The sequence below is a fragment of the Cimex lectularius genome, unplaced genomic scaffold, assembly GCF_000648675.2.
Source record: "Cimex lectularius strain Harlan isolate CLEC.00 unplaced genomic scaffold, Clec_2.1 scaffold11, whole genome shotgun sequence".
Classification (NCBI taxonomy): domain Eukaryota; kingdom Metazoa; phylum Arthropoda; class Insecta; order Hemiptera; family Cimicidae; genus Cimex; species Cimex lectularius.
Window position 1 is genome coordinate 2022148 of NW_019392673.1, and position 20666 is coordinate 2042813.

At 32.3% G+C, this 20666-nt stretch overlaps 6 protein-coding genes across 7 annotated transcripts; 2 read left to right on the top strand and 4 right to left on the bottom strand.

The window, feature by feature from the left end:
- Window positions 1–306: 306 nt before the first annotated feature.
- On the bottom strand, window positions 307–2329 carry LOC106668325 (probable serine/threonine-protein kinase kinX). The gene is made up of 3 exons (XM_014396973.2): window positions 2223–2329; window positions 1259–1390; window positions 307–1002 (listed from the first exon to the last, which is right to left on the bottom strand). Exons 1-3 carry the CDS (start codon window positions 2228–2230, stop codon window positions 534–536), a joined length of 609 nt encoding a protein of 202 aa, XP_014252459.1. The 5' UTR covers window positions 2231–2329; the 3' UTR covers window positions 307–533.
- Window positions 2330–2596: 267 nt separating this feature from the next.
- On the bottom strand, window positions 2597–10855 carry LOC106668364 (splicing factor 3A subunit 1). Its single transcript, XM_014397042.2, has 15 exons — window positions 10627–10855; window positions 8419–8583; window positions 8181–8358; window positions 7960–8119; window positions 7747–7900; window positions 7560–7687; window positions 6303–6446; window positions 6082–6247; window positions 5846–6019; window positions 5657–5781; window positions 5158–5479; window positions 5012–5100; window positions 4819–4935; window positions 4526–4699; window positions 2597–3099 (listed from the first exon to the last, which is right to left on the bottom strand). Exons 1-15 carry the CDS (start codon window positions 10730–10732, stop codon window positions 2998–3000), a joined length of 2304 nt encoding a protein of 767 aa, XP_014252528.1. The 5' UTR covers window positions 10733–10855; the 3' UTR covers window positions 2597–2997.
- A 191-nt stretch (window positions 10856–11046) lies between these two features.
- LOC106668365 (cytochrome c oxidase subunit NDUFA4) lies at window positions 11047–13244 on the top strand. The gene is made up of 3 exons (XM_014397043.2): window positions 11047–11196; window positions 11307–11453; window positions 13014–13244. Exons 1-3 carry the CDS (start codon window positions 11152–11154, stop codon window positions 13071–13073), a joined length of 252 nt encoding a protein of 83 aa, XP_014252529.1. The 5' UTR covers window positions 11047–11151; the 3' UTR covers window positions 13074–13244.
- Window positions 13245–13352: 108 nt separating this feature from the next.
- On the top strand, window positions 13353–14870 carry LOC106668353 (leucine zipper transcription factor-like protein 1). Of its 2 annotated transcripts, XM_014397019.2 has the most exons (7): window positions 13354–13541; window positions 13669–13793; window positions 13862–14056; window positions 14116–14296; window positions 14353–14484; window positions 14541–14666; window positions 14721–14870. In XM_014397019.2, exons 1-7 carry the CDS (start codon window positions 13539–13541, stop codon window positions 14853–14855), a joined length of 897 nt encoding a protein of 298 aa, XP_014252505.1. In that variant the 5' UTR covers window positions 13354–13538; the 3' UTR covers window positions 14856–14870. The 2 variants fall into 2 exon arrangements, with proteins under 2 accessions (XP_014252504.1, XP_014252505.1); XM_014397018.2 differs by having other exon boundaries at window positions 13353–13793.
- Window positions 14852–18152, bottom strand: LOC106668352. Its single transcript, XM_014397017.2, has 7 exons — window positions 17799–18152; window positions 17259–17469; window positions 17047–17180; window positions 16814–16993; window positions 16038–16754; window positions 15291–15491; window positions 14852–15236 (listed from the first exon to the last, which is right to left on the bottom strand). Exons 1-7 carry the CDS (start codon window positions 17844–17846, stop codon window positions 15006–15008), a joined length of 1722 nt encoding a protein of 573 aa, XP_014252503.1. The 5' UTR covers window positions 17847–18152; the 3' UTR covers window positions 14852–15005.
- Window positions 18153–18726: 574 nt separating this feature from the next.
- On the bottom strand, window positions 18727–20469 carry LOC106668355 (E3 SUMO-protein ligase NSE2-like). The gene is made up of 5 exons (XM_014397022.2): window positions 20190–20469; window positions 19596–19747; window positions 19440–19533; window positions 19181–19334; window positions 18727–19114 (listed from the first exon to the last, which is right to left on the bottom strand). Exons 1-5 carry the CDS (start codon window positions 20275–20277, stop codon window positions 19057–19059), a joined length of 546 nt encoding a protein of 181 aa, XP_014252508.1. The 5' UTR covers window positions 20278–20469; the 3' UTR covers window positions 18727–19056.
- Between the last annotated feature and the right edge of the window lie 197 nt (window positions 20470–20666).

Here is a 20666-nt window from a genome sequence, read left to right on the forward strand (position 1 = left end):
CTGTATGTTTTATTTCTTTTTTTAGAAGGTCTGATAATAATTAATGATAAGGCAAGATAAAAGTGAATAGCGTAAAACCCCAAAATCTATTTTTGATGCTTATTTATTTGGAGTGATAAATTGATTCTCATTATTATTAATATTATATTTTATTCTTTATTAATACTTACTATTTTATTAATTTTTATTTTATCTGCTTTATTTTAATGTATTCATCACTGCTCAGCATTATTAAAATATTTCCTAATTTGCAGTAATGTAATACCTAATTAAAACAAACTATGCAATAAAAAAGAAAGTGTTAAATTATTTATCCTCTCACCACATTTCATATATTACAGTTAACATAAATTTATTTTATTGGAAGAATATAAATATGAATATTTTGTTTATTGAAATAACTTATGTACAATAATTGTAAAAAACACAAAAAATAATTTTATAGTTTTACACAAAAACGAAGCAACAATCATCAAAATAAAATATTAAAAGAAATTATTAAATTAATTCATTTTCATATGTATAAAAATTAATTATACTGATTCTTCTTCTACAGCGTCTTCCACAACGGTATCTTTGCTTTCTTCACCTTTTTCCTCTTTCATGGTTTTGCTGCAAGTTTTGCTTTCGTCTTGTTTGTAATTGGATTTCGTGTCTTGGTTGTCACACTTTGTCAATACTTCTTCCTGTTGGGCCAGTACTTTTTCTTCATCTTTTCGGGCCACTTTCTCTTGTTTGGTCTCTGAGGATTTTTTTGATTTCTTAGTTGGCTCATTTTCAACAACGACTTCTTCGACCACTTCTCTCTTAACTTTCTTTTCCTTTGTCTTTTCTATTTTGTGTTTCTTTGCTGCTTTTTCAGGTTTCGCCTCTGGAACACTCTCCTCTAAGACTTTGGCCTCTTCTTTTTTCTTCTGGGTTAATGTTTCTTCATGTTTCTTCCCCTTCTTGTATTTGTTTTTCTCTTTTAGATTTTTTTCTTTGTTTTGCTTTTCTTCATTCCTGTCAAAAAATAAATAAATATTAGCATAAAAAAAACTAAATATGACCGTTTAGTGACTTTTTCAAGGTAATATTTATCAGTAAAATAAACTCCTAGAATAAAATGATAAGAAACTCCTAGTTTGATTTATAAATCAAATACAAGCTTATCATGAAATGTAAACAAATGTAATAATTCATTTTTTATAAGCAACCCATAAAATATAATTTCATAACTGTTACAGTTTACGTTAGTGTAAATAAAATTTTTTTTTACCATTTTTGATCTTTTTGCTTCCCATCTCGAACTTTGTATTTGTCTTGTTTTTTGGTCTTTTTTCCATCGGCTGCATCCAAAATGAAAGCAATAGTAATTAACAATACGGCAGCCAAAGCCAGTCTTCTGTACCTAAAATGAAATTATATGTTAAATATAAAATACAATAAATTTGACTTTAAATTAATCATTAATCAGGTATCAGTATTAGAAGGATCGATCACTTTTTCACTCACAAACACTCTGGATCAAGGTATGGTCTTGAAGAAAAAAGCAAATTCAAGCTTTCGACCTATTTTAAGGTCATCATCAGGGAAAAACTTAAATATGTCTATAGATCAAAAACTTGGCAGTAGCAACTAAATTTGCTTTCTTCTTCAAGATCATGCCTTGATCATAAATTATTTGTGATTAATTAGTTAGTCCTTCAGAGGTTCTCCATTGGGGTAACGAAGTTACATGTTAATTAGGTATATTACCTAATGTATCCATTTAACTGTGCAAAACTGTACTATTTGTTGAATAAAACATTTTATTTTATATATTCAAAAAACATTAATAATAAACATATCAATCAAATTAAAATTAAAATAACATTATTTCATAAAAATACAGTTAGTAAAAGAACTGTTATTTTTATTTAATAATTACAACTGCTGTCTACAACAAATACAGACAATCAAAAGTTATCTTTGTTTAATATTTTTAGCAGATATTAGCTTATGAAAAATATTGCTTGTAATAATTGGAAAAATAAAATAGGTAAAACTATTTTAAAAAATTTAAAGCATAAATCTGTACAAAAGTGTAAGAATGAAAAATTAGATAAACATAACAATGTTATAAATCATTATTTTGTTACAAATTCTGAAAGTTATTGTCTGTTTATTAAAAAAAATCATTTTTACTAATTAAAAAATATTAAAATATTCAACACATCATTAAATAATTATAGTTTGCTTACCCACTCATGATGTTGCTGTTTTTCTTTACAAAGGATTGTGCTCTTTCTCTACCTGTTGTTCACAAAGGATTAAAATCAAATGGTGTTATCAAACGGCTCCCAAACAATTTATATTGCCTGTCTCCTTGCGTTTCATTCAGCCAATCCATGAAATACACGACTACTTTAGATAAAGTAACATTAAGAGATTAAATTTTAATTTACTATTTACGTGAATTGTCTCGAGTACTTCTGATTTTTTAAACTTGTGTAACTGACGTAAAGATCATTTTTTTTACCATTTTATTAATTTTTTGTTAATATTAAAAAAATATATACGTCATTTGACTGACGTATGTGAAGGATCTTCAAAATAAAGTACAAGAAGTTGGATGTTAAGTCCTCATTAAAAATTACTTTTATTTCTCTGACATTTTCAGTAGATACATAATTATAGTACAGCAAATAAATGTACTTCACAATTTACATTAAAACAGAAAATCACAAATTATAACTGGAAATATTTAGGTATTATTTTGTTAGAACATTTGTAGATGGGCTAAACTGAAAATGGCCATGAATTAATTTTTAAAATCTATGACAAAAATAACTATTTTCACAAAAGCTTTTAAATTTTTTAATTAAATAAAGTGAGTATAAACGTATGTATTCTGAAATGAAGTTAATGGTGGGTGTTGGTCTGCAAATCAGTTAACAAATGTTGAAGAAAATAATTAATAATACCATCTTTATTTCTGATGGATACAAATTAATACAAGATTTACAGGATTTTTAATTAATTCTTCCTTCCTCCTCTTTCTTTCAGCTGAAGTTGGATGACAGTATTGGGCCCGATGTTATAATACGCGAGTGAATTTGAGTCCTTGTAAAACATTCCCTGTACAAAAACAAAATAAAAATAAGAAGATAGAAAATAAATAATAACAATAAAAATTAACAATATATATAATAATATTGGGGAGGATTGGCTGAGAAGTTCTTAAGTAACAAACTTACAAGTGGTTGGAGAATTTGGGTCAGAGAACAGGAATTAGTAAGCGTAATATTAGCATGACCTAGTGTAAATATTATGACTTGTTTCTTTGCATCTGCCTTCAGAATATTTAAACAATAATTCATGCACTTTATTTTTGTGAATTGGTTGTGTCTAACCTATAAATTGGCCACTATCAATCATTTTCGATTTAATACTGAAGATAGTGAAATGCCAAAATGCGTCTGGCAGATAAAATTAGCAAGGATTGGCAGAGCACATCAGTTGTCGATCAAGTTGTCTGTCAGTCATTATCAGAAATGACCAAATTACTTTCTCTTTCTTTCTTTTATTATTTTGTTCTTTTTTTGACCTTTCTGCTTCTCAAAAGCAATTTTTCTCAGTACATATTTCATAATAATTATTTCAAATTGCTAAATTAGAATACACTATTAGAATAGTGTTTAAATTATTAAGTAGTATAAAAAAGTAAGTATGTAAACACTTTGTTTTGAAAATAAACATTAATAAATTGATTAGATTTCGTGGTCCGACTGACCAAATAATATCTTTCAATAAATAATCTTTATAAGGTATTGGTTGGGATAAAAAAGTCAGTGTCACAAGTGGGATTTGAACCCACGACCTTTGGCTATATACGCCGCTGCTCTACCACTTGAAGTAGTAGTAGTCACTTCGATCCACTCGGATTTTTTTATCTCAACCAATACCTTACATAAAGATTAATTAATAAATTGATTAATTTCCCAATTAGTATTTTTAAAATATTAAAATTGATTAAACATACATTTATTTTTATGATATAATCACCTTAATTAATGGCAGTCATGTTGATTTTTATATTATTTTCTTTTGTTTAACTTTTTTTTTTACTAATTTGCGCATGAATATTTTTTATTTTTTTAACGCGTGTTGTTAGTATAAACCAGCCTAAGGTATTACCTCCAATGTAAAAGCTAATTTAAGCACAATAGGCATAAATGTTTTAAGAAAAAGGGGCATTTTTAAGTTTTCATTAGGAAATGTAAAAGCAAAATTATTAATTGTTTTAAGTATGTAAATATATCATCACGACTGCATAGTGTGCATAGGGTGATGGCATACAGAGTATATTGGGTATGATTGTTTAGTTTGGAAACTAATCAAAAGTAGTTGCATGTGTTGGGAACTTAATGACCTAATTGTAAAGCCTTTGGAAGACAGAAAAGACTAACACCAAACCCCCTCTAACTACCAACTTTTACCAGAGTAGGTAATTATTATGTCTTATTATGCTATTCCAGTAAAACTAATTAAATTTAAAACTCACATCACAGTGAAGTTTCTGTTTTGAAGGAGGCATCCCAACGGCTTCTTGGATTTTTGCTTTCAGAGCAGAAACTGTTTCAGTCAACATCATTGTTAAGCTGAGACTCTGGCCATTAAGCTTCCATTCGGACTTTTCTGACATCATGGGTACCATTACTTTGAAAACAACAGGACCCTAAAAAAAAAAAAAAAAAAAAAAAAAAAAAAAAAAAAAAAAAAAAAAAAAAAAAAAAAAAAAAAAAAAAAAATACAATTAATAATCAAGCTTAATAACATGAGTAAAATATGTAATACTTTGTTTTGTTGGAGATACTGTTCTTCTGGAATAAGGGAATCTTCTGTTTTTTGTTTTTTAGTCAGTGGCTCTTCGTCATTCATATCAGATGTGACATGTTTCAACATTCCACCCATCTAGAATATAAAGTATTAATTACTGAACTGAATTAACTAACAGTTTATCAATAATATTTAATCAAATTTAACAAACCTGAGGTTGTGGAGGTAGAGGTGCCGTTCCTGGTGGTGCAATAAAGCCTGAAGGAGTAGCAGCAACAACTGGAAACGCTCCTCCGGGAACTGAAAATTAAAATAATGAACATCGCAATATCAGACTTAGCAAGGTCTACAACTTACCCATCAAAGGAGGCCTGATGGGTGCAGGAACCATCATGATATGAGCCTGCGGTGGTGGGAGCATACCAGGAGGAGGTGGCAATGGGGCCTGTACTTGTGGTGGCGGCAATGGAGGAGCAACTTGGGTTTTTGGAGGTGGAAGTGGAGGTTGTATCACTCCTCCAGCCCTTGTAACAGGTTTTGGACCAATTTTTTCTTTCTCCTCATCTGGCAGGAGACCCTTGACCTTATGTATCTGATGGATTTGCTCCTCAATTGTGATGTTTGCTCGTGCAGCTCTTGTAGCAGCTTCAACACTTGAAGTGTGTCCATCCCATGTAACCTATAATAGCATGTTATATATAAATAAAAACTTATTTTTTTTTAAAAAGGAAAAGTCGAAAGAAGATATAGTACACTTTCATTTAATATATAAGGACCAGAGGTTTCAAATTTGGTATTTAGTAGGTTAGTAAAAAAAAACCTTTGTAAATGATTTTTTTAAAATAAAATAAAATACCTTGTCATCCTTCTTTTTGTCTTCTTCGCCAATCTTTTTACCAATTGCTGTTTCTTCATCCCCAACTCCAAAGATATCAGTACGGCGTTCAGCCAATTGTTTTAAACTTGCCTCAATTGCTGACCCTGAAATTCATATATAGAGAAATAAGTATAAATATTTGTCATTTTATATTTATGCAATGCAAACCTCCAGCATAAACTGTGTCTTGGTTAATCCTGTCCTGAATGTGCTTATCCCTTTGTTCCACCCAGCGAGGATCCAGAAGTCCGATCCTCATATGTTCTTGTACTTTGCTTGCCGGAATCTTTTCACTCGTCAAAGGAGATATCAAATAATTATCTCCAGTCTTAAGAGTTTTAGCTAAAACAATCAACACATTAGTAATATAATAAAAAAATATATATTTATATATTATTTGTTACCTTGCTTTGGATTGTATCCTTTCTTGACAATCACTTTATCAGGAATAGGAGGAAGAGGAGGCTGCATGGGTTTCTTTGGTTCAGATTTAGCATCAGGTTTCGAAGATCCCTTGTCACCATCCTCAGTTTCGCTTTCGCTTGAAGATTCTTCTTCCATGTCTTGCACCTTAAATAATTTATTTCTTTACAAATGTCTTAAAGTAATAGATGATTATGATTACTTGTGTATTATCCGTAGCCCCCTTTTCAGCGTTAGATGATGTTGGAGGTCCTGAGTTATCTTCTGCATCACTGTCATCCTTATCCCTATCACCGTCACTTTCAATTTGCATGTGACCATCCTCAGTTGTATCCAGAAATCGTTCCTAAAATAAGTGCAAAAAAGAGATCATTTCTTCTAAATTTACCAACAATAATAATTACATAAACACAATTTAAAAATAGTTACTATATTTTGAGTGATTTGCACTCTTTGATTTATTTTTAATTATAAAACAATTTGCTTTAAAAACAAAATTTATCTAGATAATTCTAATATCGCTTTACTTATTTTTTAACTTCATACAATTCATAAAATTAGAATAATATATTTAGACAATTTTTTAATCTGAAATATATATAGATTTTTATAACAGTCTATTAGAGACCAACCCCAACTTCCACGTAGTGCCTCCTGGGAAACATTTCGATGTCGCCTGCACCCCTCAAGGGCCAGCGCAACGAGGCAGGCTAAAAGGGGATATGGCCACCCTAATCCTAAGTTGTTGTGTGATCCGTGGCGAAGGATGAATGGCGCTGGGGTGAAAAACAATAGTGTCTCAAACGGAGCCCTCAGGGAAATGCATAGAGGAAGTCAGCGACACTAATGACCTGACCCTGGCATGGATCCCTGGACATTCGGGGCTTAGAAGCAACGAAAAGGTTGATATGCTGGTCAAAAAGGGCGCCAACTTGGGCTGTATGGGCCCAGAACCCTACTGTGGTCTACATCTTAAAATGGATCCTTAATGAGTCCAAAACCTGGTATGAGGCACGCGAAGAGATTCATAGAAGGACCATCCGCAAAACTTACAAAAGAATTACTGGAAGGCAACCGCAACCGAACCAGGATTCTGGTTGGACTCCTGACAGGACATTGCCACTTAAGAAAGCATATGCACCAGATAGTACAAAAAGAAGAAACACTGTGCAGATATTGCCAGGAAGAGAAGGAGACCACAGAACACATTTTATGTTTCTAGGTATATGTAGGTGCAGAGTCTTGCAACTAGGACAAGAAAAACCACAAGCAAGATCCTACACCAAGGAACCACTGGCAAAGCTGTGGAGGCTGGTTAATAGTCTGAAGCTGGCCAGTGAGTTATAATTAACAGAGAAGCACAATAGATCTTTTTAGGTCGAGGTGCAGTAGGCCTTGTGGCCGCCTCTATTATCCCTATCCCTAACAGTCTATTAATTTTATTATATTAACTATTTACCTGCATCAACACCCTCGCACCAACTTCATCTGGTGTAGTAGGTGGTGGAAAATTACCAAGTTCTCCAGGTATGTAGTCAACAGTTTCGACAACAACAAAATCATGCCAATCAATCTGTGCATATGCAACTGTAAAAATAACATCAAATAAAATCTAAATAAATAAACAGAGGTTATAAAACATATACCTCTTTCCTTCTCTAAGGCTTGTTCTTCTTTTCTTTTTTGAATTTCTTGATAGCGCAACCAATCTGCTCTGTAGCGGACCTGATCCAAGACTCCTGTTACACTAACACATTCCTCTTTTAGTTTTAACATCATATCCTTAGGTGGGATCAAGACCTAAAAATACAATAAATTAGAGAAAATTTGAATACATATACAACTCACAGCACTATTACCTTAGTGTACTGCATCAAGAGTTTAGTAAAGTACTGAAAAAGAGAATGCTGTGGCCTTAGGAAATCAAACTGGTAGTTCTTCTGTTCTCTGTTCATCAGATTTGTTAAAAACTGCCTTTCATTTCTTGCCACAAACTGTGCAGTCAATTTGACTATGTCCCTTTAACAATTACAATAATACATAATTAACATAATTTTCTTTTTAACTTGTTTATACTCACAAATCTAAAGCAGAGATTGATGGAGGGTCAGCCATAAATTCAAAATCCTGAGGAGGATCTTTTGGCACAAAGGGTTCTGCAATTTGTTTTAAAATTTCCTGCTGTTTAAGCTGAGTCGCAGAAGCGACAGTTTTCTGTGCTACAACCGGTGTGACAACAGCAACTTGTGGCTCATTCCCTACAATTACAAATTTAAACAGCATTAAAAGGCAAATTATTAACTACAAATATATAATACCTTTGCCTTCTTTGAAATCTTTGACTTTGTGCTGGTAATAAGCATGATAAGGGTCACCACTGTTGAGAAAATTGAACTTGGGGTTTCCCAATTCATTCTGCCTGATCCTAGATTCAAACTCTGGGCCATTACGAGCAACAAAGCTGGCAGTTTTATCAACAATATCTAGTAATCAATTTGTTAAAAAAATATAATATATATTATACTGATTTATTTATTATTTATTTAAATTTTATTATTTGGGGGTGTGGCAATGATTATGACAATTTTGATTTCTCAGCACTTAAAGGAAACTTCGGGTTTGAATGCAGGGCTGCTGGATTCGAACCCTGGATCTTTATTTCACAGTTATCAGTGCTGTGTCAATGCCTCAATCATTGTGGCCACTGATGTCCCTTGAAGAAATGCTGTCTAGGAATCTGAAAAAAGGGTAGGACAAACCAAGCCACAATATACAATTTTATATTTTTTATGTAACCTTAGGTATTTATCAAAGTTTAAGCATTGAGCACCTTAAACATAAAAATAATACGTATGCCAGCAGATCTTATTGCTGTATATGAGAAAACAAACTGTGGATCAGTGGGCTCTCAAGAGACTTTGAATTAAGTTAGGGACCCAGACGAGAGTCGCCTCAAGATGATGATGAAAAAGGTGGATCAGAGTAACCCAGGATGGGCTTTAATGAACCAAAGCACTCAAAATTTGGCATGTGCATATGATATGATTATTGATGATATGATATGATTATGATATTGACACGATTGCCTGGAATTGAAGAGAGCATGAGGAAGGTTTGTCAAGCTTGAAGCAGAAATGTTGGGTTTGGTCCATTAACTGCACCAAGACGATGTATACATTTCACAAGAGGTCAGAGGCAAGTCAATTCTGATTTCATTGCACTAAACAGCGAGGATGAATGTTGTAAGACCTTAAAATATCCGGGTACCCAGCTTACCGATGATAACAGTAGGAAGAAGAAATCCGGGCAAGAGTTGCCAGATGCTACTTTGCCTTGAGGATGGTCTTCAGGTCCTAATATGAAGTTGAGTCTATTGAACGATAGTGAGGCCACCGGTACTTGATGGCTCTGAAACATGGACCATGGCAAGTACCAATGAAGATTCTTTGAGGTGTTTCAAAATCACAATGAAACCTTGAGTAAGACTGATCCATTCTTCTGCTAATTATAGATAAATCAGTTAAAGTTTTTTCCATTTAAAGTTATAAAATCTCATATTTAGCGAAAATACCAAAAAGCGAAATCTTCATGTGGAAGCTTTATGACAGCCTTCTGTTCAATTTTTTTTTTCTCTTTTTATGCGAAGGGAGGCAACTAGTCCACATGTAGTAGTTTTTTATCCCCTAATATTGAGAAAGGGCACAATTTGAAAAGGAAAAAGTATATTGTCATAATGAAAATTAAAAGATGTATGAGGTTCAGCCACGATTAAACCTCGAGTCAGAATGATCTGTTCTTCTGTTCCCTCGACTCTCGTTTCTTTTGCTGGCACTGTCATTCCTGTAGTACTTTAGGCATGATAAGCCAGCATAACAACACTCAATTCTAACAGTACAAACTAGAAGTGAAAGTTTTGTACAAGAAATCAGATATTGTGACTGAACTAAAAGCGAGCCACCTCAGGAAGGATGCAGAAAGCAGGGCTGTAAGGAAATGTGTGGTGATTAGTGGCCATTAGTTGATGATTATTCAGAAAAATGTTTTTCTGAAACCTACATCACACCAGGCTGTAAAGAAAGTTTACTCAGGTAAGATAGGTAGGTGTTAGACAGCTGCGAGGAAGACCTAGAAAAAGATAGTTGGAATATATCGAGGACAAACTAAAAAAGATAAGGATTATGAGATTCACAGAGGATAAAAGAGAATGAGCGAGCATTGTAGTAGGCCAGGGCCCTTCAATGGTTGTAGCACCGAGGAGTATGAATGAACTTGAGTATGAAATTAAATTGTGTATGAAAATACAATTTTAGAATGAAAAAAAATTCTTTCTTAGCATTAAATAATGACAAATGATTGACGAAGTGAATCTAGAGATTATGTTCAAATGTTGAAGACGACTTTCATAAACAATATACACATTAAGTCCTCTTTTTTGCTTTTCCAAGTTGCTTCATTATTATACAACTAATAATACATTTTTTACCAATCGAAATAACTTTTTAATGGTGTAATGTTTTAAAGGATACTTCTAACCTCAGGCGGTGGGTAAATGATACCAACGAGGGGTTTCGAAGCCGGCGGAGCGTTTTCCGTCCCTTCTTTTGGGAGGTGGCTCACATCGATCGAAGGCATTTTTTACTTTGTCAATTATTTAATCAACTGCATTCAGTAAAATAGTTCCAATTAAGCTAAATAAATAATTAAACTTTTCGTACAAGAAACGTTCCCTATTGTTTACAAACCGAGAAGGTTACTAAGTGTTAAGGTTCTCAATTCTGCTGACTTGAAGGCGAGTAAAATTTGCATCTTGATAAATTTATCTTTCTTTAATTTAAAATAACCTTTGGTTTACAATTTTTTTAAATGCTTATTTATGGTGGTTAGAATTGTATGCTAGAGTAAAAAATCTTTCATTGCATCTTTTGGCACCTTAGAGATATATCAAGTCGCCATAGGCTATTTTCTACAAGAAAATCGAAGGTACTTCTTATAGTATTTTTACTTCTTCTTTTCTCATCGTCGGAAAGAATTAAAGAAAAAACTCTTCAAAGATGTTGCCGGGTATGACATTTTCCAGTCTTCGCAAACACACTGCGGTAAGTGGAAATCGCTATGCTCGATAGAAATCCCGTGAAAATCAACTTCTTCCTTCTTAAAATTGTTCATTCTGTGATGAAATAATCCAATTTTCTTTTATGTGGTGCAGCTCATCCCTCTTTTTGCATGTATTATCGTCGGAAGTATCGGCTCGGTGGGCTACCTGATGAGGCTGGCCTTGAAAAATCCCGAAGTGGCCTGGAACAAGAGAGGTGACCAAGAGCCCTGGAACGAATATGAAAACAAGCAGTACAAGGTAAGAGCAAAATTGTTTTTTTTAAAATCATTTATTTGGATGTGTGTTACAAATTGTAACATTTTATCAGTCAGTTGCAAACACCACAGCAGCCAGATCTCTCGCTTTATGTTCCAACGTAGTCATATAAAAAAGCCATATTGTGGAACATATGATACTGCACTTCTAAAGCTGTACCATGGCTGTTGTAGGTATCACAGTTCATCATATATCACACTACATTTTTCCACAGCTCTTCCAAGTCATCCCTGGAAATATCTGCTTGTAACCATCATATTTAACGATCATCAGGCCATACCAAGAAGCCCTTGCATTGATATGAACAATCTTAATAAATGACTGAAAAAGATTATATGCTTCACACAACATATCCATGTAGTCCACAGCTGTTAACAAACCCTCTATAAAGGGAAAAAACCTCTAAGCTCACAACTAGATCACCTTTAGTCATTTGCTCTTGTGCATTCTCCAGAGGCTAAAGTTTTCAGGACTATATCATATTTCCTACATGACTACATACTCTTGATCATGCAAAGTCCTCCAGTTCTCTAGCCAATAAAACCATTATTTATCCCCATTCACCAACTACAACAATTTTTGTTTTAACTTTTAAGAATTGAACTTAATGAAAAAGTTGACCTTCCTGTTGAAAATGTCATTTACTAATCAATCATTATCTTGCCTTCTAACATGTTCCACTTAGCATTATGGTTTTATAATGCAACTGTATATTCTTTGAAGTAAATTCAACTTTGTCCCCAAAATACAACAATAATTAAATTTTTTTGACAACTCGTATTTCCCATTATAATAAGTATCATAGGAAGGCTTAAGGCCCAACTACATATTGGGTGTCAAAACCTCATTACAATATTAGGATAGAGGATTGGGAAAGGCACGTGTGCAAGCTCTTCGAAAGTAGGACATCCCCAATGAGATTTAGATGTGGTGGAATGGTTTACAGAGAAAGGAATGTCGGAGTAGTTTGATTGAGAGGCCACATGGTGAAATGAAGGGGGAGAAAAGAGTGGTTCATAGTAAAAGAGGAGGGAAGTGTATGGGAGGTCTTCACTACGGAGATGTATCCTTCCTGAATTCACGTCAGCCCCTTCAATAAATGCTGTGAGTCCAACTAGGGCCCACAAAGGTAAAAACCACGAGTATGAGATAATGTGTCACAAGGCTTGGAGAGCGGGAGAGCCCCCGAACAAGATACTATCATTAGGTTAACAAATTTTGCAGTTAATCTACTTTATATTTGTTTCTTGAATCAGTACGATATTATCATAATATTAGTTATTAAATTTAATATTAGTTAATAAATCTATATATAAGATGAATGCACGTGTGTGTGTGTGCGTGTGTATGTGTTGCAATAAAGCCTCAAGTAAGAATGATCCATTAGCTCCAACTTGCTTGTTTCTTTTGCTGGCTTTTTCATTCTAGGTGTGCTGCTGAAACGATGCTAAGCCAGCGTAATAACAATGACTATATCTTTTCTGTATATTTTTTTTCCAAAGTCCAGAGAAATGAAATGATTGTGATTTTTTTATGTTTTAGTTCTACTCAGCTTCAAACTTTGACTACAAAAACTACAAATCTCCAGCCCCAGAATATTAGAAGATGAGAAGAATAAATAAATTGTAGATATTTACTTCTAAAATTGATTGGAAATAAATTGTAAATTAATATTTGTTGTAATATTTCCGATATATCCATTTTGTGCTTTTTACCTATCTTGTTCTGCAGTTTTGTGTATTGAAAATTAAATAAAGAGCTACCTAACTGACAGATTAATCTTTTATTTACGTATATTTATATGTTAAAAAAGTTCTATGAACTGTCAAGTTAAATTAATTAGCCAAGAATTTTTTTCTTTATTAGTGCTAACGTGATTAATTCAATAAAATAATTATTACTAATGTTAAACATAAGCATCAATTTTAATTATGGCTTATTGATCTGTGTCACACACTGCATTCTGTTTTGTCATAGCAACGATGAGCAATACAGTGATTACTTTTTCAAGGCTGAAAGTTCGGCAATTCGTATTTTACTAGTTAAATTTCTCACGTTGTGTTCATCATGGTAAGTTAGTGTACAAGACAATTCATACTTTACTGCTGAGATTAATCTAAAATAATATTTCATGTTAAATCGAATGTTTATATTGTGTTTACATACCAGTGATAAATAACATTAATTTTATATGAAGGAGACATTAGGTTTAAATGAGCAACATCAAGGGATAGTAAAAGGATACATGAAATTTGCCAAATACCAAAGGAGCCAAAACTTAAAGTTTATCGAGATGTTGTTTCAAGATGTAGAAATGGCACGGTACTAAATATTACCTTGATTTTTTTCTAAATATCATTTTACTTGAATCAAAGTTTTATGTTGAAAAGGCTTAATGAATCTACATTCACCAAAGATGAAGTACAAGAAATTTTGGACAATCTCAAGGAATTGGTCACAGGTGAAGTGGTTGCAGAGTTGATAGATTTTTCACACACAAACATACTTTTGTTTGCTCAGCTTTTAACCCAGGCAGAAAAATGGCATTTGCACATGACAGTGGATTTATCAGAAATCCAAAATAGGTATAGATCAAGTTTCATTTAGTTAGAAAGAAATAATTAAAACTTCATATAAAAAAAAGAGAACTGTTGGATAAAGTGAAGATAATGGAAGAAGCTGATGGAAAAGCTCAACCAAACCCACATAGACTACAGCCACTTACAGACCAATCAGGATCAACTGAATTGTTGAGAATGGAAATATCACGCCTAAGAGATGAAAATCTTGTCCTCCAGTCCCAACTGAACAATGTGGAAAAACAAGTAACATATATTTATTTTTTCAATGTATTTTTGTTCATGTTGATTTTCTTTTTCAGTTGAAAGACATGCAAGATGAGAAGGAACAAATCAAAGAAATGTGCACTTCAAAAGAAGAAGAGGTCAATGTCTTAAAGAAGAAGGCTGAAGAGCTCACTTTGTCCGCACAGAACATCCAGACAGAAATTACTGTAAATAAACTCTCTATTTGAAATAATTTATATTTTATTTTAGTTTTATTTCACAGAAGTCTGATAGTGAACAGTTGTTGGGCGAATATGAAAAAGTCCTAACTGAACAGCTTAGCTTGGAACTGGAGTCCATGAGGCAAGAGTACCTCAGTGTACAGTCACAGCTAACGCTCGCCGAACAGGTAAGGTGACTAGTTTTTCAAATTCTCACTGTTGTAAACAATCCAATTTAATAGGAGCTGGAAAGGAAGTTCAACCAAACAACAGCTTACAGCAACATGAAAATGATGATCGCAAAGAAAAATGATCAAGTTAAAGAATTAAGGAATCAGTTACTCAAATTTCAAAAGCCAGATGAAGCTCAGAGTTAATTAGAAAATATTATATTGCTCTACATTAGATTTTGATCAACATATGTATTAAAAATTAATTTTCTATGCATAATTCATTAACATTTATTTTTTATTTTAATTGATTAAATTTTTTTTGACAGACTTTGTTAAAAAAAAAAAATAATTGATTTAGTCATCTCTAGGTAAGGATATACTCTCTTCGCTCAGTGATTTTTTAACTTTTTTTGGTCTCTTTCGAGGTACAGGAATATACTCTTTGATAACTTTCTGCACTGGATCAGTGATGCTCGGGTAAGGATATCCAAGGCCAAGTTGTGTTTGGAACAGGTCATAATGTTCTTTCAGCTGCATGATCTGTTTCATCAGTATTATCCTGACCCTTTCGTGTACCTGGTATTGCTAGAAAAGAATCGTTCAGTTGCTGAATGTACAAACACGATAGTTAAGACTCACCTGCCAGAATACAATCTCTTTTGTCTTGCTGTTGACTTTGGCAGGTCCTGAAACAAACATTTCTTTTGGAAAGCCGAGTGCACCCATGCTGCAAGTCATGATACTAAAGGGTGTATCAGTGCCACAATGCAACATCCGGAGGTGCTCATTTAAAGATCTGGCTGTAGAAGCACCATTGGTAGCATACATATTCTCACATAACTAAACAAAACAGTTAATGGATAATTAGTGATGTAACTTATTACAAAACATGCTATAAACAATAATTAATAATTATTAAAACAATGAGAACAATTGTAATTCATTCAGAAAATTGCAAGTATTTAAGTAGGACAAATGGCTGTTTAATAGTAATATTTCTATAGAAATGCATACAAACCTTTTAAAGCACATATTAATGCACTCACACAACATAAATGTGCGTAATTTGATATGTGTGTTTTTATATACATATGTGTGTAAAACGTTTTTTAAAGTACATGGTTGAATTACAATATACACAATTTGATATTTTGATATTATTATGAACATTTAATAAGATAAGATTTTGTTATTTTCTTTCACAGTGTGTAGCATCCTTCCTTCCTCTGTATTGTTTAAATTTAATATATATTATTTTACTTGAAACTTTTTTCTATCTTTGTTTATGAAGTTATCATAATTGTGTCTGAATGTATTTTTATGACTCAATACTTTTTATGAACTAGATTTTAAAATTAACATACTAATTTAAAATTAATTTTTTACCTTTGGCAATTTATCATAAAGCCATTTCATGTCGTCTACTACAGCTGCAACTAAAACAACATTTTTCAAATGGGAATCTTCATAGAAATAATTTTCTTTCAGTCTATCTTTTCTTCTTTGCTCTACCATTCGTCTTATGTGATTACGTAAAGGAACAGGATTTTTTGTTTTGGGAATGAAATAATCATCTTCTTGATAATAAGAAATGCTATTGTCGCCCATTTTATAAATTTCCTTGGGTTGTGAAGAGTCTAGTTCAGAAGAGTCAAATCTGTTTAGTGTGGCAAAAGACTCTTTATTGGCAATAAATTCAACAACACTAGGACTCTCTGCAACCACTAAGGGGGAAGGAGATTTTTCCACTTGCTCATCTAATTTGTTTAACACGTTATCCCTTCCTTTTTTTGTTGCCTCCTCTTTAGTTTTTTTGAAAAATTGCAAGTGTTCTTGGAGATTTAAGCATTGGTAACAATTAGAGTGTTCTCTTCGTCTTATGCTGTTGTAAAATTCTGCAATTTTTTCCTCTTCGCCCTCAAAAGGATTTGGTATTTTTCCTTTATTGAAAGAGGCTAGTTCATAAGATCCATTGTCTGCTTTTTTAAGATCTTCCAGATTCACTATTTCAATCATCTCTTGTTCCATGTTGACATAAGCCATATTTACGTCTACCACATTTTCTCCCAGCACAGTGATCCCAGAAAATTGTTGAGGAGGGACCTGAAAAGTATTTGTACAATAATTATTGCAGGTATTTGTATAATTTCTTAATGTATTACCTTTAAGTATTCAGAAAGCAATATAGTAACTTTTTTCTCGATATGCCGTGTGAGCCCTGTTATTTGATTCCATGGGATTTCCTTAAGAAACACAGCCATCATGTAGCAAAACAAGCTTTCATACTTTCCAACTATGACAGCTTTTGATGTAAGCTTGGCAAACTTGTCCATTCCAGCCGCCTAAATTTTGCCTTTCAATGATAAGAGAAAAAGTTGACAAACCAATAAATTACCATTGTCGAAAGAAACACAAACTGCTCATTTATTATATTTTCAATTGACATATTTATATCACTCAGTCGTGGAAAAATAAGTAAGTAATCAGCATCTTTGAGACCCTCTTCTAAACTTTTAGTTACTTTCACATCTAAAGCCAAAGTAAAACAATGAAAATTGTCATTAGACCAATCTCTTAGATCATTTCTTTGCTTTTTATTTTACTTAACTTTAATCCAAGGATAGCATGCAATAGTAAACTGAGCAGCAAGACATTCTGCTTCAACAAGATATTCTGGCCTGTCATAAAGGAAGATTTCTGCTTCCACATTTTGTCCAAACGTACGACCGTTCCCGATATCAAGTAACAAATGTGTCAGTGTATCTACTGGTACAGTAGACACAAATACTTTTACTTTGTTGATGTAGTACCTTTGAATCTGCAATATTTTTTTGTGTAATTATCCAATTATTGCAGTTTGGTCATTTCCGTTCATTTTGTTTGCTTATCCTTGCTGGTTTGGTCTGTCAGACCCAAGCCAGTGATGAACAAAATGGTAGGAAACGAGCACACTACAGATTCATCACCTCATGAACCTCAATGTGAAATCTCACGACAAAATTGGTATTTAAAACATAAATAAAGTCTAATTATTTGGTTTTGCCCCTTTTTTTAATAAGTTAATCTTTTCTTAATGAATTGAGGTGCAACATGTAGCGTTTTGACTGTACTTAATGACACTTATCACAAAAGTATTGGACAACATACTTTACTCTGAAAGTGAGGTTTTTCACGTTTCAGAACTTCATAAATCATCTTGGTAAATTGAAGAAAAGAGAATCTTTAAAATTATAAACAGTAATTCTTAAGAAATTTACAAGTTGCACTATTTTAAATCTACACAAATATTTTAGGTATACAAATCAGATGTTTTAAAAATGTAATAAGTAATTTGTTGGAGCGAATGAGTATGTTTTGAAAATATGTATTGTAATTTTAATTTTCTTTTCTAATTGTCTGCAGAGATCTGCAAAACCTTGTGCACCAACGCGTTCTACTGAAATGCTTAAAAACTTGTATACTTTTGAGCAAAAAATGTTCTTAAAAAACAAACATTGTAAAATATTTTTATAAATTAGATTTCTTGAAAATTTAATGATCCACTAAAGTGTAAAATGAATAAATAAATATTTCAAGAAAAATACAACTTGTACAGTTAAAAAATCAAAGCCACAGAACAGAGTTTATTTGATATTTGGCATTGATAATAATAAATAGTTCATAAAAACTATATTGTTTTCTTCTGATAATGTTGTTATTTCATTATGTAATTGTTATTAATTTTTTTATCTTGATACACTGTATTCCACAGTCATGCACAACCAAAAACTGATTTTGGTTGTCTTTATCTGTGGAATACAGTGAATCAAGATTCTATAAAATGAAATGGAGCCACTTCCCCACTTTATAATTCAAACTTTTTCTTTTTAATATTCCTCTAAAGTTAAACATATTGTTTACTTACTTACAGTTTAAAGTTTCTTTGAATTTTCTCAAGTTTGTTATTTTCGGTGGTCAGTGCTTTGTCAATGTGTTCTCAGCACTGGTGGTCACTTTGCAAAATCATTTGAACAAAGGATACCAGGCCACATTGAAACAAAAACCGCATCACAATTTTTTTAAATGTATAACAATGTTCAATTTTACAGTTATTTCCACTTTTTAATTATTTTTACAATGTTTTATTCATGTACAATACAAGTAATAACTTGTAAAAATGCATATGAACTCTTAACAACTTGATTTTCTTTCCTCTTCACAATTCGAATAATTTTTGTGGTCCCTTGGGTTTCCAACTATCAAGTCATATGAAAAAAAATTGAATTTTCACTTTGTTAAGTATTAAAAATAGAATATGAACATTATTAAAAAAGTTTAAATTTTTTTAATAATATAGAGCAATAAATATAGTATAAAAAGTGTAATTAAAGTAATACATGTGTATATGAGTTGAGTACATAAAATGTTACACTTCTGTTATTTTCTTCTTTGTCAGTACAGCATTACATCCAATATAAGGACACCTGAGACAAAATAAAAATTAATATACATTTAACAATAAATTATTATTTACATTAATAATTTAGAACCTGAATTTCTTGTTTGTTTTAATTTGGCAAATGATGCTATCTTTATCGTAAGTGTGCGCACAAATGGTTGATTTGACAGGGTTTTTTATTGGCTGTTTAGTCCAAGGATCAAGCATCGGTTGGGACGATACATTGCTACAGTTCATTTGCAAACCTGAAACATCAGATTATATAATTATATACTATGCCAATTACTCAATAAATTATTTTACTATAAAATAACTAATTAAAGCAAATCTACACAAGAACAAGATCTTACTCATATCTAATTTCTCTGTAGTCAGGTCATCAAAGGATTTGACGAAATCTGTTCTAATCTCGGCAGGAATGTTTTTCACTTCTTCATCAAAAATCTATCAAAGAATACAAATAAAAAATAAAAAAACAGATAAAATCAATTGCAGCCAAGCATTACCTCTTGTGCGTTAATTATGGGATCAACAGACTCTTTCATAATCTTCTTTACAGCCTCATATGCCTTCCAAGTGGCGGCTTGATTATTCATGTTTGCTTCATTTTCGCTGACTACTTCGCGAAGCATTTCAATGAGTTCATCCCGGCTGGAATCTGCAATGAACATATTTTTGTGTCACATCTTTCTTCCGGTTTTGGTTTATCCTTGAAAAGATTCATCATCTCTTTGGCAACAAATTGAATAAACACAAAAAATTACTACTCTTATTTTTTTTTTGTTCATTGTTCTTTCTTTGATGATAGATTCGGACAAATAAGTAACTCCAGTTTGTTATTATTCCTAGCCCTGAAGAGGAGAGTCAATTGGCTCCAAAATGCATCGGCATCATAAAAAAATAATTGTTGAAGAAGTACACTAGTTATTTTCGGACTCTATCATTGAAAAAAGAAAAAAGTTTCATTTGTAATAAATTCCTTATTGCAGGCAACCCAACATAAATACAAATTCAAATTAGTAGAGAAATAAATTACAATATTTTCAATGATTTCGGTCATTTTTAAATTGTTCAAACATTTTAAAACTTAAGTTGGAAACCTTTGACATTTTCAATTATTGATTCAGCTAACTCCATTGTACGCTGGTGTTGTTCCTTAAAAAGCTTTCCTATGTCGCTCCCCAACATAGCGATAGGTCACAGAATCAATTATTTTTTATTTATGTTTTTAAACGATGCTGCAACTTGATTAAAATCCAGTTTGTCCTGGATTTCTGAGAAACCTCTAAGTACCCAGGCAGCAGGTCGGGCCATTGACAAGGCGGGACTTCGGGTTTCAACACGGTTCAAGCGCAAGGCTGTTCTGCCAAGTATGAGCATACCGGCATACCTATGTACAATAGAAATATTAAATGGAAGTCACCAAAAAATTGTCTAAACAATATTTTTCTTTCATTTGAGAATAAATCTAGATATTTTTTAAGTAATAAAATTTAAAAGTTTTCTAATTTTGTTTGAAATGATCTTTCGTTTACAAGTTTGATTTTATGAAAAATCTTTTGCCTTACAATTGATTT

Bases quoted from the DNA above. Each gene is read 5' to 3' on its own strand.
- LOC106668352 (XM_014397017.2), bottom strand. From the start codon at position 17,846: ATGATTTATGAAGTTCTGAAACGTGAAAAACCTCACTTTCAGAGTAAA. The intron at 16,994-17,046 runs GTAATTTATTGG...GGCAAAATTTAG, and splicing joins TTGTGTTTCTTTCGACAATG to GCGGCTGGAATGGACAAGTT. The intron at 16,755-16,813 runs GTAATACATTAA...AATACTTTTCAG, and splicing joins TGCTTTCTGAATACTTAAAG to GTCCCTCCTCAACAATTTTC.
- LOC106668353 (XM_014397018.2), top strand. From the start codon at position 13,663: ATGAAGGAGACATTAGGTTTAAATGAGCAACATCAAGGGATAGTAAAA. The intron at 14,057-14,115 runs GTATAGATCAAG...TATAAAAAAAAG, and splicing joins TTATCAGAAATCCAAAATAG to AGAACTGTTGGATAAAGTGA. The intron at 14,667-14,720 runs GTAAGGTGACTA...CCAATTTAATAG, and splicing joins AGCTAACGCTCGCCGAACAG to GAGCTGGAAAGGAAGTTCAA.
- LOC106668365 (XM_014397043.2), top strand. From the start codon at position 11,152: ATGTTGCCGGGTATGACATTTTCCAGTCTTCGCAAACACACTGCG. The intron at 11,197-11,306 runs GTAAGTGGAAAT...TATGTGGTGCAG, and splicing joins GTCTTCGCAAACACACTGCG to CTCATCCCTCTTTTTGCATG. The intron at 11,454-13,013 runs GTAAGAGCAAAA...TTTATGTTTTAG, and splicing joins ATGAAAACAAGCAGTACAAG to TTCTACTCAGCTTCAAACTT.
- LOC106668364 (XM_014397042.2), bottom strand. From the start codon at position 10,732: ATGCCTTCGATCGATGTGAGCCACCTCCCAAAAGAAGGGACGGAAAAC. The intron at 8,584-10,626 runs GTATCCTTTAAA...ATTGATTACTAG, and splicing joins CCCACCGCCTGAGGTTAGAA to ATATTGTTGATAAAACTGCC. The intron at 4,936-5,011 runs GTTTGTTAAATT...TTTATATTCTAG, and splicing joins CTCTACCTCCACAACCTCAG to ATGGGTGGAATGTTGAAACA.
- LOC106668355 (XM_014397022.2), bottom strand. From the start codon at position 20,277: ATGTTGGGGAGCGACATAGGAAAGCTTTTTAAGGAACAACACCAGCGT. The intron at 19,748-20,189 runs GTTTCCAACTTA...TGTTCATTGCAG, and splicing joins AATAATTGAAAATGTCAAAG to ATTCCAGCCGGGATGAACTC. The intron at 19,115-19,180 runs GTTCTAAATTAT...ATTTTGTCTCAG, and splicing joins AAAACAAACAAGAAATTCAG to GTGTCCTTATATTGGATGTA.
- LOC106668325 (XM_014396973.2), bottom strand. The intron at 1,003-1,258 runs GTAAAAAAAAAT...ATTTTTTGACAG, and splicing joins AAGCAAAAAGATCAAAAATG to GAATGAAGAAAAGCAAAACA.